The following is an 18,187-nucleotide window of genomic DNA, read 5'->3' as shown; positions in this document are numbered from 1 at the left end:
TTGTATAAGCATTCATGTGTCATTGAACAGAAGAGAGGTTATCCAGCGCACGCATAAATCCTTTTGATTATCCTGGCAAAAAAACATCCAGAGTCCTTCACATGAAAATCAGTACAGGCTTTCACAGGCAACCTAGGAAATCGGGGAAGGTCTCGTTCTCTTAAGTTTCGTTACAAGCTGTTCACACATTGACGATAAAAAAAGTGATTAATACATACAAATTCTTACATATAGCCCTTTAAATGCATGAAATTAGTTTGGGAAGATAAATAAAATGTTTTTACACAATTTTAATTAAAACAAGCATTTTCTAAATATTATAAAAAGTATGTTAGTTTAGCTATTTCAAAAAATGTATTAGACTCAACCACACCAAATTGCTACAAAAACTCTGAATGTGATCAAATAAGGTGAATTTATGCCAAGACAAAAGTAACCAAGTGTTGTTACTGTTAACTAGAACTGAAACTATTAAAGAATTTTTGGGAATTGAAATAAGCTGAATTTTTTTTAAATATATATATATTAGATGAAAAAAGTTTAACATTTAACATTTAAAAAAAAAATTAGACACCAACTGAAACAAATTGAAGTACTAAAATGAATAAAACGTAAATATACATTAAATATATCATATTAAAAATAAAATTCAAGCTAAATAGAAATACCAATCAATAAAAACGAAAAGTGTATAACAAAGACTAAACTTAAACTAAAATTTAAATATAAAAATGAAACTATAAAAATGAAAGATCATATTGATAAATACTACAATAGCATATAGACACTGCTAAAGTAACACTGCAGTGTAGTTGAATTCACCCTGCTGAAGACATTCAGATGTGTCTTTACAGATTTATATAACATACAGTAATCCGTGATTTTTACCCAGATCTAGTCCTGCTATGAGACCCAAGGCCACCAGCGCTTCGTTCTGCATGATCATGTGTTCACTCGTCGCCATGGTTATCAAGTGCTTAACACCTTCACCTTGTATGACTGTTCGGACCACATCCTATTCAGAAAGAAAAAAAGCAGTCAGAACCTTCCAGAGGACATGAATCCGTGATGGAAAAATGGCCTGCAATAACACAATCCCTTTGATGTACGAGGTTGTGAGTCCAATGAAATTTCTGAACCATTTCTCATATAACACCATGACTCAATGACCCAGATAATACATTTAGCCCTCACTAGAAGTGAAAATGCAGCATGAAACAACAAAATCAGAACCAATCAGAACATATTTGATGTTTAATACACAGACATAACAGATGTTTTGTCTAAACTATAGTGCATTCCTTGTCGCAGTCATGTCCGGTTAAAACAAAAGATTTACATGGTAGAGATGGGATTTACTGCTCGCTGCTCTAAGCCGGGTTCACACTGTACCGATTTGTCCTTCTGAAACAAATATTGTGAATCCGAAGAGATTCCTCTGATCCTAGGCCAAAATTTTAAGTCTTTAATCGCTAGTTTGCAGAACCTGAAGTGAAACAACAACAATCCACCATTTGCTCCAAAACACACGTCTTTGTTTTTTCATTTTCTTTTCATTTTATCCCTCATCTTGGATCAACCAAATGGCGTATTTAAAAGTTTTTTTGTTTTCTACGAAAAAAATTCTTCATGTCTTAAAATGGCTTGAATGTAACTCTATATCCTTGCTTCATTTTAGCATACGCGGATTCATGAATATGCTAATTATCCCCGCCTCCACTCACTCGCACAAACTCAGAATACCGGAGTGCGAAAGAGCGATTTATACAGACTCGCCTGCAAGTCCACATATCAGAATATAAATGCGTTTTATGTATCGCTCTCTACAACGTCGGACACATAACGGTAATTAATATGATTAGCCTTTTGCTTGACTACGTTATCAAACAGCTAATAATGTGTTGCTAATGTTACACAAACCACGTTCCCGTTCTCCATCTCAGAGTCAGACAGCTGCCTTCTAAAAATCAGCATCCTTAGAAACACTTCGAACTACTTATAGAGAAAGGCACATAGTTCATTATAACATCATAATAATCAATAAATCATACATAATTCACCCACTATATTGCTATTAGGGCTGTCACTTTTGAGAAAAATCCAATTAGAACGGATATCAAATACCAGCCTATGTATTCGAATATCTATTTATTTAGTTTATTTGAAGTTCGATTACGGATATTTCACGTCATGTTCGAATATCGAATAAAAAGTGACAGCCCTAATTGCTATGTGTACTTGATTTTTCATATCAACAGAAATATATAGTGGGATAACCTGACTTCTCTCGAGACTCCTGTTTCGCAGCATAGTTAATGATATGCTAAACTCTGCCCACACGCGATTGGTTACAAAATATTTGTTACATAGAGAACAATGGCGAATTTAAACCGCGTTTTTAAAACTGTCTTTGATTTACTGCAGTTTAAAGGAGAAAATACTCAGCAATGGTGTTGACTTATGAATTTGCACAAGGTTTGTCTTAAAGCATATTAAAAACACCACATAAACAACATTAAAAACTTGATTGCCACTCATCTAGAGATTATTTTTGTTTGCTATCCCCCATTTCGATCTCGGATGTGAGTGCAGTCTCACAGTCACCGAACATGTCACGGATTGATGATGTAAATCTCTGGACGAGTCTTGCTTTTCGTCCGTTTTTAACGAGTCTTGACTGCTGTACAGGGGGATCATGTTCGTACAGTCGTAAAGGACTATTATAAATCGTACAGTGTGCACCTGGCTTTAGTCGTGTCAAGCCTGCTCAGGATACGGTGTTGATGCACGTCTAGGCATAATGCTGCAACATCAGTAAAGCATCACCAGCTGTTTCCATCCATGCGAATGTAACTTATGCTCAAATATTTGGAATATTGCATAAAACATTCACGAATAAAGCACCATTTCCATCCCATGCGTTCAAAAGTACAAAACCGTCACTTCCTGGGAAACTGGTGCAAAATATCTAATTAAAAATGGGGGTTGCTGCAATCGGGGACGCCACTGTGGCTGTTTTTCGTACATCAAATGACTTGTGCCTTAAAGTGTGCAGACGAAATGCAATAAATGCTGTTCTTTTGCGTTCGGATGCCCGGTGTTTGGGAACGCAGTCATGTGAGACTCTACTGGGAGGGAATTAAACCAAATCATTTTGACAGACAGACTTTAGCTCATGGTATTTCAGAACGACCAAACTGTGCAATGCGATTGGTCCGCTTGTTAGTCCAGTAATCCAATCACAGTTTTTTGTTTTGCATAGAGGGATTTAAATGTGTTTCAATCGTAGTTTAAAAATCATGTTAGAAAATGTCCGCCTCAATTGAGAGCATACGTTTTTAATGCACATTTTTAGAATTGATTTGCATCCTGGTGTTTCCATCCAGCATTTTTTATGCAATGTGGATGGAAACATTGGAGTGAGAGAGAGAATGAAGAGCAAGAGTGTGAGACCTTTGACTTGCTGTGTCGGATGAGAGCGGACAGCAGGCGGTTGGACTCTCCCATCACTCCGGCGTGGTCTTTCGCTTCACACCACTCCACTAGACGCTTCACCAGCTTTGGGTTTGTCCCCAGTTGCTCTGCTGCATCAGCTGCAACACACACAGCACTGAACATAATCTACCCAACACAAAGCACAGTGGCGCACATGCTGCACGCACGCAGGCACGCACTGTTTGGGTTTAAATAGGCAAATGCTTAGGTCTATGATTGGATCATTATTCCAGTGATTATTATGATTCAAGCAAGTCACATGTTTGGCAACAGTTCTTCTAACCCTAACTGATGGAGTGTGTAGCTTTTAATTTCTTAAACAACCATCATGGCCGTTTTACAGGATGAAACTGATGCTCCTCTTGATGGAAATAACATCACATTTATTTCAATCAAGAGATGCATACATTTTTGGTCAAGATCTTGTATTGACAATGCAAGAGTCCAGCACTCTGTAAAATCTCCTCCAGGACATCCCAAAGACTCAATGAATTTAACATCTGGACTCAGAGAAGACAATTCATGTATGAAAATGATTCTTCATGTTTCTCCCAACTATTGTTTCACAATTTGAGCCTGATGAATCTTGACATTGTCATCCTGGAGAAACACAGCATTCGACAACCATCTTCACAAACTTGTAATGGGAAGCGCTTATAAACTAGGGTGTTGGTTTTCCAGGAAAAAAAAATGAAAGGAAGAGCTACTTTGTGGCTTTAATACTTTATGAAGCTACATTTGAACATCTAAGATATGCTGATGTAGATTGTTTATGGCACATTCCTCTTAAAGGCATATTCTGGTGTTAAATATTATATAATAAATCATGTCTGTGAAAACTCATTCCCCTCAGTTTGTCAAAAAGCAAAAAGAGCAGGACACGCATATACATTATAATGGAAGCCAAACAAACTCGTATTTTTAATAAAACTCAAATAGAAACTCAAAAATGCTTTTTATTCATTTAAATAAAGCTGAAATACAATATACATATTAGAAGAAAAGTTAACAGAAATAAAATAAGTGTTAGGGCAAGTACTACGTTTTTTAAAACAAACTGAAATAAAAATATAATTGAAAGCTAAATAGAAATATTAGAAAACACAAAAAGAATGACAAAAGCACACAAAAAATGTAACCTTAAAATAAAAAAAATAAAAGTGAATTTAAAATATTAATATTTTTTTATCTTGATTAAGGCTAATATGTACTCACATATTTTTGTACAAATTAATGTATTATGAATGAACGTATTTACTAATGAAAAATTATATAAATGAACATTAACCTAGATTAATAAATGCTGTTAGTTCATTATATTTGCATTAACCAACAACTGTTAACAAACTAAACCTTATTGTAAAATGTTACCTATTATACTTTCTAAACATGGTAGTTCGATATTTTCAATGTCTTGTCTCTTGTCTTCTAGGTGTTTGTGGTTTTCACTTGATTTTTTTTAAACTGAGAGACAAGCCTGTGGTAATTGACAGCATGTCAGACGCTGTCGATACAGCTTAAGCAGTATTTAAGTTTATTCACCCAGGAATATTCATTTTTTAAACCCAAGCTGTCACTGAAAGCTAACACGGCTGGACTGCTGCCATTGAATGGCAATGCAAATTCATCCGTGGCGGATCCCTTGTCTGCAGATCCATAGTTTTTAAATGACAGAGTGCCATCGACCCTCTGCTCACTTAATATCAGAGACGAACTGCTGTGCGGCGGCAGCTGGGACGAGATCAAATGACACACGCTGTCTTTAACTGAGCTAAACACCTGTAAAGCATACAGTGATCTGTAAGCTTATCAATTTTAATTAAAAACCCATAACCCATATTTAGCTCATTTCTGTTTGAGGCCATCTAAATGCTAACTTTTAACAGACATTTGACGTTACAATTACATCGTTATTTTAGAATTATTTATATGTTACTATAGTATTTATTTTGAGCTTGATCTTGATTTGTTTAAATTAGAGTATTTTTATGTGCTTTTGTCAATTTTATATTTCTATTTAGCTATAAATATTTTTTTATTTCAGTTTTAGTTTTAGTAATCTACCTAAATGTATTTTATTTCAGTTAGTGGCCAAGGCAACATTTCTAATTTGTTTTTCTCATCTTAAGATAATTATATAAATATACAATTTAAATATATATATATATCAGCTTTATTTTAGTTAATGAAAACTATTTTTAAGAGTTTTAAGTTCACAGTATCAACAGTGTAACACATTTGAATGCAGTTATTCTAGGGCTGTGAAACGATTAATCGCATCCAAAATAAAAGTTTGTGCTTACATCATAAATGTGTGTGTACTGTGTATAATTATTTTGTATATATAAATACACACACATGCTTGTATATATTTAAGAAATATTTGCATGTATATACTGTATATAGATTTATATATAATTTATATTATATATAAATAACATATTTTACTTAAATATATACATGCACATGTGTGTATTTATATACACAAAATAATTTTACACAGTACACACACATGTATTATGTAAACACAAACTTATTTTGGATGCGATTAATTGTTCTCTTCCAGAAAAAAACGAATCAAAAATATTGATGACACATCCTGCACTCATGGGCGTGGCCACATTTCCAATCAGATTTTTTTTAGAATGGCAATGCCCCACCCCCCTAATAAAACAGCAAGCAGCAAATCGTGGTTAATACAGGAAATAAATCTACATTTTCTTTCCTGAAGTCATTTCATGCTTTTTTATATATACTCTTAATAATACGCATGTAATTTTAACGCAAAATTTAGTTTAAGCATCACAACCAGTTCAGCACAGCGACACTGGCATGATTCTGAGGCGGGACTATCTATAAATATTTTTAAACGTTTTGTTTTTAATAAATTGCGGTTAATAAATACCCTGTGTGTCGATGAGCATCCGTAATGTTCCCAGGAGCTTGAACTGGACTGGTGGCATCTCGGATTTAAGGAACTTCAGCACTACGTCCGACACACCAGCCAAGAGCATCTTAGACTTGTTGACCACTGGAGAAGACAGGGGAAATGATGCAGATTTAGTTTTAAGACACTTATGCAGAGGTTGGTGAATCATTCAACGATTGAGTGAAATTTCAGACTGACCCGGAATGGCCAGGTTCCTCAGCGCGCTGAGGGCGGCGTGCTGCACCGTGACGTTCCCCTCTTCAACGTGTCTGTCTAACAGCTCAAGAAGCTTCTGTACAATACCAGTGTCTACCATGTGGATGCAGTTTCCATCTGTACACACACAAAACATATTCACAATCTCAACAGTGACCACACGATCCTCCAAGTTGTTGTAGGCCTGAGGTCTTACCATTGCGGGCAAAGTTAGCGATGGCTAGCGCTCCCGCTAGCTGGAGCTGGTGGTTGTTGGAGGGCACCCATGAGAGAACCCTCTGAAACACACTGCCTTTACCACCCTCAAACAGCTTCTGCATCGACTCATCTACAGGAAAACACATCACACATGACTGCAAACACAACACAAATTGAGAAAATGAGACAAATTACAATGCCTTTAAGATGGAGACCAACTAGGTTCAACTATTCAATGAACCAGTATTAGGTTTCGGCTGGTTGTGAAAATACATCATGGATAATCTGCATTTTATTAAACAGAAAGTGCAGTGAACTTATGGCACACTACAAAAGACAATACATATTAGCATTTTGCCAAAGTTTTGAGTGAAATCATGTTTCTTAAACTATGGTCTGCCCAGTAACAGACAGTTTGGCTCAACTATGCTCAGATTTAGAGAAAATGGATTGTGAAAAGTTGATTTAACAAAGGAAATTCAATCAAAAAAATTGAATTTCCTTTTTATAGCAGTATGGCTAATGAATCTGATATGGGATGTGAACAAGAAAACTTCCTGACTTCTTTGTAATGAAGAGCTGAGAGAGAAACGCACTTTACAATCTGGATGATTATCATGTTTGTAATGACATAATATACATTACTCTTCAAAATGTTGGGGTCAGTCATATTTTTTCTTTTATTAATACTTTTATTCACCAAGGACACATTCAATTGATAGAAATTGACAGTATAGACTTTTATAATGTTAAAAATATTTATATTTCAACTAAATGCTGTTCTTTTAAACTTTCTATTATTCATTATAGAATCTTGACTCTTTTTGTTCTTTTTTTTCCACAAAATATTAACCAGCACTACCGTTTTCAACATTGATAATAACCTTTCTAGTTTCTTGAGCATTAAATCAGCATATTAGAATGATTTCTGAATGATTTCATAATAAATTACATTTTAAAATATATTCAAATGGAAAAGAGATATTTTAAATTGTAAAAATATTTCACAAATTTATAATAAGAAACATTTAAAAAGCTTACCAACCCCAAACTTTTGAACGGTAGTGTATGTGAGGTTGGAAAAGGTATCAGAATGCAATGCCTTCAGTACATTCAGTGAAAGTCATTTTAATACCCCACAACTTATTCAGCTAGTGTTTAATATTGATGAAGTGAAAAATACATCTGCCAGAAAGGCCTCACTTCACCCTTTCCTTTACTAAGTAAAAGGACGTGCATCCCTATATAGCTAATAATGAGCTTATATAACTGCTGGGAAACTATATAAAACGTTCTTGGGGATAGAAAATCATTCATTATCCATACAGTATGAGGTCATAGCTTGACACCATGTCATTAAGTTTTATGAGGCCCTGCTTGCTTTATTCAAGCTGAGGAAATGACGTCATTTTTAACATGTATCTCAAACTGTTTATTTAACAGGTTATTTAAGTGCTGCCAGAGTTTTGGTCCTGTACCTCCCAGCAGCAGAAGGACCATGAGGTCCGAGGACGTCTTGAGCTGAGCCACGTCCTCCTCCCTGTCGCTGTCCACCGTCTGAGCCACCACCTCCAGAAGACACTCCACCAAACCAGCATCCACCAACTGAAGCTTGATCACATCTGAGAGAGAGAGAACTTATTATATCTCACAGCCAGGACACCTTCATGTCTAACAGGGATTTCACAGCTCAAAATCCTAGAGATGCACATCAGAGCTAGAGTCAAGACCAGACACAGACTAATATCTCTCACACACACATATGGCGCTTTTCCACTGCATGGTACGGCTCGGTTCGGTTCGGTACGGTTCAACACGGCGTGGAGCGGTTCGGTTCGCTTTGCTTTTCCACTGCGTGGTACGACTCAACTCGGTACGGCACGGTTTGGTTTGCTTTAGCTCGGTTGCTTTTCCACTGCAGTTAGTACCGCTTCAAAGTGGGTGGGACTGATCGTTAAGTTGTAGGTCCGGTGGTAGCCGTGTGCGGATAAGAGCTGTGCTACTTCCGCTCCTCGGCAACCAACGAGAGGAACGTCTGCACCTCGTCCACTGACCACGATTCAGCCATTTCTTGTTTGATTTTTTTGAACTTTTTTTGTCAAGTAAAAACTCTAAAAACAGGTGCTACCGCGTTTGCTGTTGTCTGGCTATTTAAATATAGCGGGTTTAGTGTCTCGTGTAGCAAATATACAATGACGCTGAAGTGACGATTCTGTCTGACCAATCAGTGATCTGCAGTGTTTTCACGTCACGTTTAGTATCGGTACGGTACGCTTGGAACCTCAACAGAGGTGGTACCATTTAAAGCGAGCTGAAGCGAGCCGTACCGTACCGTACCATGCAGTGGAAATGCGCCATAAGAGAGCCGTACCGAACCGAGCCGTACCGTACCATGCAGTGGAAAAGCGCCAAAGCGTGCCGTGCCGTACCGAACCGTACCGTACCATGCAGTGGAAAAGCGCCAATACACACATACACACACACACACACACACTCTAAGACCCAAACTAAAACTAACCTCAGGTTCAGGCTAAACCCGAACTCTAAGACCCAGATACCAAACCAAAACCTGTTGGTCCAGGAACCAGTCTGACATTACAATGAACTTACCGGTAAGTAGAAAAAGCTGAATTTAAATTGAGCTTACCAAAATTGGCTGATGGCTTCTTGTATTAATTTATAAGTCTAATAACAGCCTTAGATGGAAGTTTGTTTCTGCCACAGAATTAATCGTGACTTTTTATCTCACAAATTCTGACCAAAAAAGTTGCTAGATCAGTCACATGGCCCTTTTGGGGGAGAAAGTCGCTAAAGGGGTTTGAAATGTTGCAATTGCAAGTTTATTTCTCACAATTTTGAGAAATAATGTAAAAATGTTGAGATATATATGAGAATTTTTTTTTTTTTTTTGAGAATTGTGAAATATAAACTAAATTGTGAGGAAAAAGTCAGAATTGTGAGAAAAAAAGTTGCAATTAATATATATAAACATATACAACGTTGTATATTTATAATGCTTTTCTGTTTTTAGTTTTAAATGTTTTTATGAAATAAAATAATTAGATTTGCATCTGATCTTATTCGTGGTATAAATCAGCCAGCAGCCTTGTCTATAGATAATCTGTCAGTTTTCAATGTTTTTATATAATAAAATTAAATTGTTTGAATTTAGGAACTTAGTGTACTGTACATCCGATCTTATTTTCCATCATGAAATTATATTACATAATTATCAGCATTGCAAAGTCTAAAAACAGTCTATGGATAATCTTTGTCAGTTGTTTATATCAACAACAACAACAAAAAAATAGTTTGAATAAAGTTGTTTTGTTAGCAAATCTGTGTACAGGTGATCTTTTTTATTATCATAACGTTAGATTATTTATATCATTAACTTGCATCACCTACATCAGCACTTTATTTGGCCAACCATTTGGCTAGAAATTGGCAACGGCCGCTGAAATAAAACATTAAAAATGCATATCAGTTGACAACTATCTCAGACCATAAACTGAGACCCAGATTCATACAGACTCCAACTCTGGTGCATTTAAATGCATGTTTTTCCCTTCAAGTACATAGACTGAATTGCATAATTCCCTGACCCATAAATAATAAACCAGACACAGTGATCTAATGAACGTTACACCATGACACAATTTCTAAAATATAAACAAATACAATTCATTGTATTTTGCATTCCAAAAAATGCAGAATAACAATCCAATCGACTGAATATTGATGATTCATGCAGTCGGCGAATGACACAACAAGCCAGGGGGGAAATCTTGCAGGGATGGATATCTGAGGTCAGACTGTTTCGCAGACATATGGGCGTCTCACTACGCATTTGGCTGGTTATGAAACGCCTGCAGTGTTCAGGTACAGCGCTGCTCACCCTTTCCCCCTCTATATCACACACACACACACACACACAGAGTTGCTGCGGTCCACGTGACTCACAGAGCTTGGCCTGTAGTGCTGTGTAGTGGCTCTAAGTAGGCCGTTGTCTTGGAGACTGGCAGTATGGGATAGCGGCGCTGTGCACAGAATGCTAACAACCAAAGCGCCGCTTTCACACATGCTCTCAATGCTGTCGGCTTTCCATCTCCCACACCTGCTCTCTCTCTCTCTCTCTATTCTTTCATGTGAAGTCATGAACTCTTACAGTTCAAAATATATAACTAACTATATTTTATAACAATAAGAAAATAATAAAAAATAACAAAAATATTAAAACAATATATAAAATAACATTTTCTTAAGAAATGAATTCTCGCTTAATAAAATATAATTTCTTTCACTTTCATACAGTAACCTGCAAAAAGGGTTGTTAAATAAATGATTGCTTGTTTATGATAAAAACTAAATAAATAATCTGAAAATGGAATAAAACCATATTATATATTTCTTAATCTGCATCATTTTATTATTATTTTTAAATAAAAATTGAAAACAAAACAATAAGACTTGTCTTAGGAGAGTCAGGGTTATTATAGTTAACTAAAACCATTATATATATATATATAATAGCAATGATACTAAAATAAAGCAGAAATTTAACAACATCTTGATGTTTGTGTTTTAAACAAGAAACTACAATATTGTCAATGGTGTATGAAATGAAAAATTAAAAAAACATCAAGATGTTTTCTCTGAAAATGAAAAAAAATGAAATTAGTGTGCAATTCTGTTTCTAATGTGAATTAATTTTGTTTTAAGGATTTGTTTTAAGTTATAGCTCTAAACCAAGACAAAGGCACTACGTTTTTGCAACGTATCAAAAACACACAAACAGAAACACTTTCTCACAGAACAAAAAACACCTCAATAACTATTTCCCTCAACACACGCTTCAACAATTAAGATTCCCCATCTAAACACACAGCTTTCTTTCAGATGCACATATCGATGTCACTTCAAATCCTCAGACGAGCTCACAGACAAAAAGAGCATCTGACCGTGGCGGGCGGATTTACGTTCAAATAAGCAAGTCCAGACCGCAGCTTTAAGCAGACCCCAGAGTCCTATTTTGAGGAAACGATGGATGTGGCAATGGCAGAGGAGACAAGTGATAACACTTATTATCCAAACAGCGAAGCAGCCGAGAAATCTCACGCATCTGCTTAATTGTAGCTTTCTCTCTCGCGACTCAACCGAAGGCAATAGCCAGAGTCTTGGAAAATGCATTTTGAATGATTTTCATTATCAAATTAGCAAGGCTTTGCATTATGAGGCATGTCACTCTCAATAGCTTGGACGGTTTTGATGTTCCAGCTTAGATAAAAAAAGAAAAGAAAAGAAAACCAGTCAAATTTGGTGATTTTTCAATATGAAATTGGAACTCAAAATCTTGTTGGCTCATGCTCAAGATTTCTGAGCCAAAACACAGCTGCAAACACATGCTTTCATTTCATAAAGTGTCCTGTTTCCAACCACAACAGGTGGTGGCAGAGTACGACTTTCTATATAAGTAACACAACATGCTCACAGCTGGGAGGAAAAGCCTTTGAGGCTGCTGAAGTCACTCAGTCACTGGGTCAGTGGGTCTACCGCGGGAAACGTGCCAGCATCCATATCCATATTCAAGCTTGATCATCGACTACTGTCCCTCAACTCATGCTGAAAGCAAACGCGACATGACTAAACTTGGAAGCTTAACCTGTGCTGTTTTGATGCACATATTGAAACTATGGAACAGAAATATATCAACTGTAAAAATAATGTGCCTCTATAATGTTATTTTAAAGGTTCCTCTTTTTTTTTGGAGTCTCCTACAATAGGTTTTAAAGCACAAAAAACACTTTAATCGTCTCATAATATACACTGCAGCATAGTGCTGGGCGGTATGACCAAAAATTCATATCACGGTTTTTTTCAAAATTATACCGGTTTTCCGGTTTTTGACGGGTTTTTTTTTTTCATGCATATTCAGATGTTCAATCCATTTTCAACTCGTTGAGAGAGGAATTGCTGTAGTAAATTGACTTAATTGACTCATTAATTAATATTTTAGAATAATTCCACACTAGTAATACAGGTTTGCATGGCCCCAGAAAATGATGCTGTTGTTTACAAATAAGAGCCAGTCATGATTCTAATGAAGTGAGGAATCAGAATGCAAAGACAATTGTAGTCAAATCAAAATACCAAACTTTTATTGTGCAAATTTCACAAAGTTTTTTGTATTTTTTATAAAAACCAATACAAAAAGTAGAACAATAAGAACTTTAAAGTTAAAACAGGTACATTTCACATCTATTCAAGTATTGCTTGCTTTTGCATTGCTTTTGAGGTATATAATTTGGTTTTAAGTTATGCAACTTGAATTAGTTATTATAACTTCCTTCGAAACCAGTAACAAATAAAATAATGAATAACCTGAACAAATAAAATAAATAAAAAGTGCAACTTCTTGGCTCACAGCTGAGCCTGCTGACTTTAATTTCATACATTCTTGATATTCCAAGACGTGTTTGCGGCTGAGGTGGTGGAGCAAATTGCTCGTGTTGCCGCCTTTCGCAACTATTTTAGCCCGACAGCACTTGCATAATACGGTTGTTTGGTCAACGTCGGATTTTTGGAAACCAAAAAACCTCCAAACAACAGACCCGGCTCCTTTTTTCGTCTGTGTCATTTTCTACTACTACTGCAGCATCCATCTTCGGTGTGACATCCAGTGATGCGCGGGTCAATGTATAAACAACCCGCACCCGACCGACGTTTTCAACTAACCCGCCCGCAACTCGGACCGCAAAAAAAAGAAAGAAAATATTGTACCCGACCCGCTTTTTTTTTTTTAAGTCCTAACTAAATGCTCATCGTAGGCATAGCGTCATTGGGCATAGACGTGGGAACTAGGGGTCCGCATTTTTCTGAATGCTGTATGATATAGCCGTGTTTTGTAATAAAGGCTTGATTTATTCATTTATTTCGTTTCATTTTCTTAACAATTAAGATGCTGCATGTGTTTATCCAGTCTAATCGAGTGCGTCTCTCCCCCGACTTTCCCAACAAAAATCCCCCCCGCCCCCTCTCAGAAAACACATAAAACTGACATTACTGCGTTTAAAAGTAGCCTGTTAAAATGGCACAAAGGCATTGCTCAGTTCAACGCGTTGGGAAATCGAGCATTTTGTCCCGCGTCAGCTTTTATTCAAAAGTTAACAACGCGCTCAACATTCCAAAGGTAAATAGGCCTACGGATTTCCCACTGTCATCTCTGCAGACTGCTCGTGCGTCATCCTCGCCCCAGTTATTCAGACAATAAAGTGTAGACCTATGTATTTCATAGAACATTATGTCTAGCACTATATAAATTACAAAGGTTTAATTAATTGGCAGCTTTATTTCAAACGACCCGACCGACCGCGACCCGAATATCATTAAAAATATTTTTGGATGACTCGTAACCGCGGGTAACCGCGGGTGACCGCAGGCACCCGCTCATTTTGGATCAACCCGCGCATCACTGGTGACGTCCCTCTGGTGCACTGTTGTTTACCGTCGCTGCTTAGAAGTGCAGCATTTTAAAGGGTCCGTCTGAAACTGTCGCACAGCGTAACGTTCGTTCCGGACGTTGTGTTATCAACACACCGGTATGGCGGTATATTAAAAATGAATATCGTGACGAAAATATACACCGGTTTTCGGTATGAACCGGTATACCGCCCAGCACTACTGCAGCATCACCTCTTTTCTCACAGAAAAGTCTGTAACGGTTCTCTAAAGAATTCGATCTCTCTAAACTCCTCCTTTCCGAGGACCCACTCTGCTCTGATTGGTCAGATGGCTCAGTCTGTTGTGATTGGTCTACCACTTACAGCACGTGTCTGAAACAAAACCTTACTTACCATTATTTTAATTTTAGCTCTGGATCTGGACACTGGAAAATGGCGTCGAATTTTCCGTATCAATTCCACCGCGAGTCCTCATCCTTTTAGTGTATGCAAAGTGAACCTGCTTTTGCAGCGCAGAAAACAGCATCTTCTCGACATGTCGACAACATGAACCAAACTCTTCCAGCTTCAGAACATCTACAGTGTTTGAGGGTCAAAGTAGACGTTGTTCGCAGGCAACCAATGAAGACCATAGGCTGGAATTATGCAAATTAGTTACAAACCCTCCGTACATGTTACTGAAGTGAGACTGGAATTGCTGACGACTTGTTTCGGAAGTTCTGAATCAATTCTTTCTTTTAGGAGACAACACATTTGTTGTGCACTATGATCTTTAAAACTTTGCAGACCTTTTACATTCACAAACAGCTATATTGCACACTGCATGAAAGGCAGTATATTAAAAAGCATAATAGAGGCGCTTTAAAAACACTGGTCCGCCTTCAAAACAAAGATAAAGGGCACCGCTTTACAAATAAATACTGTGGCGATAACAAGATATAGTGAGAGTATCAGACGGTAATGCTATATGATTACCATATTCATATATCTTGGTTTTTGCATGGTTCTCTACAATACTAAAAGGTTCTGTTTTTGGTTCAACTTATCGCCATTGGCTGATGATTTCTTGTCTAACAGTCTTGTATTTGGATTTGATCTTTATCAAATAAAATAAATCGCAAATAACTCAAGAATAATGGCAATAACCTGGTACCGTGCTCAAAAATTGTAGGCCTAATGTACATTTATGTAATGTACAAGTGTTTCAATAAAAGACACTACATTGACTGGTTCATTCGTGTTCATTATTATTTAATGTCAATCACTGTGATTCTCACCATTCTCAGCCAGTGGTGCCAACACCTCAAAGATCATCTCCTTCTTCTCATGTTCCACCTGCTTACGGAAGAGCCGAACCAGCTCCTCGGCAATATTTGTAGAGGCGAACTGCTCCTTACTGGACTCTGTTTGAGCATCAGTCAAAAGAAATGTGTTAACTTTATCCAACACGTCCTAATATACAGTATTTGAATATATGACAATGAGGATATGCAGTTAGGCAATGTGACTGAATTGAGTCGGTAACTCACCAAGCTCTGCCAGGTTGCCAAAGGCAATGAGACACATCTCTGTGAGCGCGGTGTTTTGAGAATGAACACCCAGCAGTCTGACCAGTGTTGGGATCACACCCATGCTGATCAACTGGGCCTGCAACGAGTCTAGAGCGGAGAGAAAACACATGAGATTTGTTCATGCAGATTTGATAACAGCAATTTTTATTGATAGTTGAAGAAGTCCAGTATTCATCATTATTCTGCTAAATACATTGCATTATCCCCAAATATCATCATCATAATAAGGAAAAATCTCAACTTGTTTGTCTGTCTTTTCTTATGACAGTGTACAAAGGCAGCAATGTTCAGTCCAAATGTCACAGACAATAATGTGATTTTTACAATGAATAATTCCGTTATAACTTCCCATTAGCCAATACTGTCAAACGTTTTTCTCAGAAAACTAAAAACTGAAAACTTGTATGCGCTTTGGCCGTTCATTTACACAACAATGTTTTGGGGGCCTGAAAATGCAAACTTTTGAAACAGATACCATTATTGTCTCTGAGTAAACAACAAAAACGTGAATTTGTGGAAACGGTGACGTCATGTTGTCTATAGGCGCATAAACTACTGGCCTGGCATGAATAATACAGCATTTCTATTTGTTTTAACGGAAATTATTTTGACAACATCTGTATGCGAAAAACGCAAAAGGAAAACCGTTTCTGTTTTAAGTATCGTTATCGTGTAAACTTACCTTTAAACTAAAACTATTCAAAAACGTTTTCAGTAATTGAAATAAATTAAAATATATTACATTAAAAAATTAAAACACAAACTGAAATAAATAAGTTTAAGAACTAAAATTACTCAAACTAAACAGAAAAAAAAAAACAAAATTGAAAAGCTATATAAAAACATAAAAATTGTTAAATTAAAAAAAGTAACAAAAGCACTTTTAGTGAACTTTATTGTACCCAAAACATTTTATTTTGGTTTAACTCACTGATATATTTACTAAGAGCTGAAGGTGCACGTTTACCAGTAATGTACATCTAAACTATATTTTGAGCATGTTTTCCAATAATTATTATTTTGTTTTTAATTTTTTTTATGTGCATGACTTGATTTCTTCAGCAAGCCTTTCAAAACTACATTGCTTAAAAAGAGGCATGAAAATGAATCGCCTGTTATGAGTGATTTCATCTGTTTAAATCCTGCAATTGTGTGTGAGAAGCTGCAGATTAAAAGAGCCCATTCACCAGATCAAAGTAATACCGGCAGTATGTAAAGCGCAGCCACATTATATAACGCTCTGACATTTTATTTTTGCAGAGTGCTTTACTGAGACTTGCACAGAAAATATATAGTCTCGACCTGAAAATGTGAACGATAAATCAAGACCACAGTGGAACAAAGGACTGCTAAGCCATCACTTTTCATGCACAAGCACAGGTCCTTCCTCCAGTGCTCAAATCACACTTGCTCTCCAGCAGAACTATCTAAATGTCTTTAGAACAAATAAATCTACCTGAGAATCAAGCTTGCATAACATTTTATGATCTATTTTAGAGAATACCTTTTATTCGTGTATTTTGGCAGATATTTGAATTCCTAGTAGTGGCCGACTGATATACCACCAAGGCAGATATTTTACATCTTTAAATTATTGGCATAAGTTTTATTGTTTGACAGATAAGTGTCAGAAGTAGCTTTTATTTTGATAGCATTTGGACTTTTATTTTGACAATGCCCGCCAAAGCCTGCCGGTTCGTTCGCACCATGTCGTAATTACCGTAATTACGAGATTCTGACTTGTAAAAGCGCTCGCGTCCTCCTAGAACTCGTAATTACAACTTGTGAACTTGAATTTTCTGAGAGCTGCGACTTGTACCACACATGACCGCTGCAGATTCATTTTGGCATCGACAGGGTTACCATAGAAATACATAATTCAGAATTTCATAATTACGGTAATTAACTGTGAGCAAAATCTTTAAACGCTGTGCTATATTCAGTTTGCCGCTTTCACATACTGTACATGTCATATGTGTACTGTATGTAAAATTAGCATTACCTTCTCTTTATTTTACTGAAAATTTACTTTCACCAGATTACTGAGTGCCCTGTTGGTTGCAGTGTTTATTTCTTTTTAACAATTTCTTTATTTGTGAAAAAATGATATAATGGATTACAGAATCAAGCAGCCGCTAAAGTATAAATCTGTTCATTTTTCATATTGACTCATATTACAATTATTTATAATTTAGCAAATATGTCACAAAAAAATCTAAATTTCGTTGCAGCAATTGTTATGCATGTTAATTAAATTAAATAGTGTAATTTCATATAGGCTTCATATCGGCCATCCTGCTCTCTAAAATATCAGTTTT

The 18,187-nt window shown here is 36.4% G+C and overlaps 1 protein-coding gene across 4 annotated transcripts in view; it reads right to left on the bottom strand.

Moving 5' to 3' along the window:
* Nucleotides 1-18,187, bottom strand: part of rap1gds1 (RAP1, GTP-GDP dissociation stimulator 1) — a 48,504-nt gene that overhangs the window by 4,679 nt on the left and 25,638 nt on the right. For all 4 annotated transcript variants that reach the window (XM_079605239.1, XM_079605240.1, XM_079605242.1 and 1 more), the window contains 8 exons: nt 15,828-15,956; nt 15,576-15,701; nt 8,317-8,460; nt 6,837-6,968; nt 6,623-6,757; nt 6,401-6,526; nt 3,454-3,593; nt 889-1,015 (listed from right to left, as the gene is read on the bottom strand). In XM_079605239.1, coding sequence (XP_079461365.1) covers nt 889-1,015; nt 3,454-3,593; nt 6,401-6,526; nt 6,623-6,757; nt 6,837-6,968; nt 8,317-8,460; nt 15,576-15,701; nt 15,828-15,956 — 1,059 coding nt within the window. The remainder of the gene's footprint in view (nt 1-888; nt 1,016-3,453; nt 3,594-6,400; nt 6,527-6,622; nt 6,758-6,836; nt 6,969-8,316; nt 8,461-15,575; nt 15,702-15,827; nt 15,957-18,187) is intronic.

Source organism: Phoxinus phoxinus, assembly GCF_949152265.1.
Source record: "Phoxinus phoxinus genome assembly, chromosome: 2".
NCBI classification, from domain to species: domain Eukaryota; kingdom Metazoa; phylum Chordata; class Actinopteri; order Cypriniformes; family Leuciscidae; genus Phoxinus; species Phoxinus phoxinus.
Note: the sequence above shows the minus strand (reverse complement) of the source record. Positions and strands in the feature narration are given on the sequence as shown.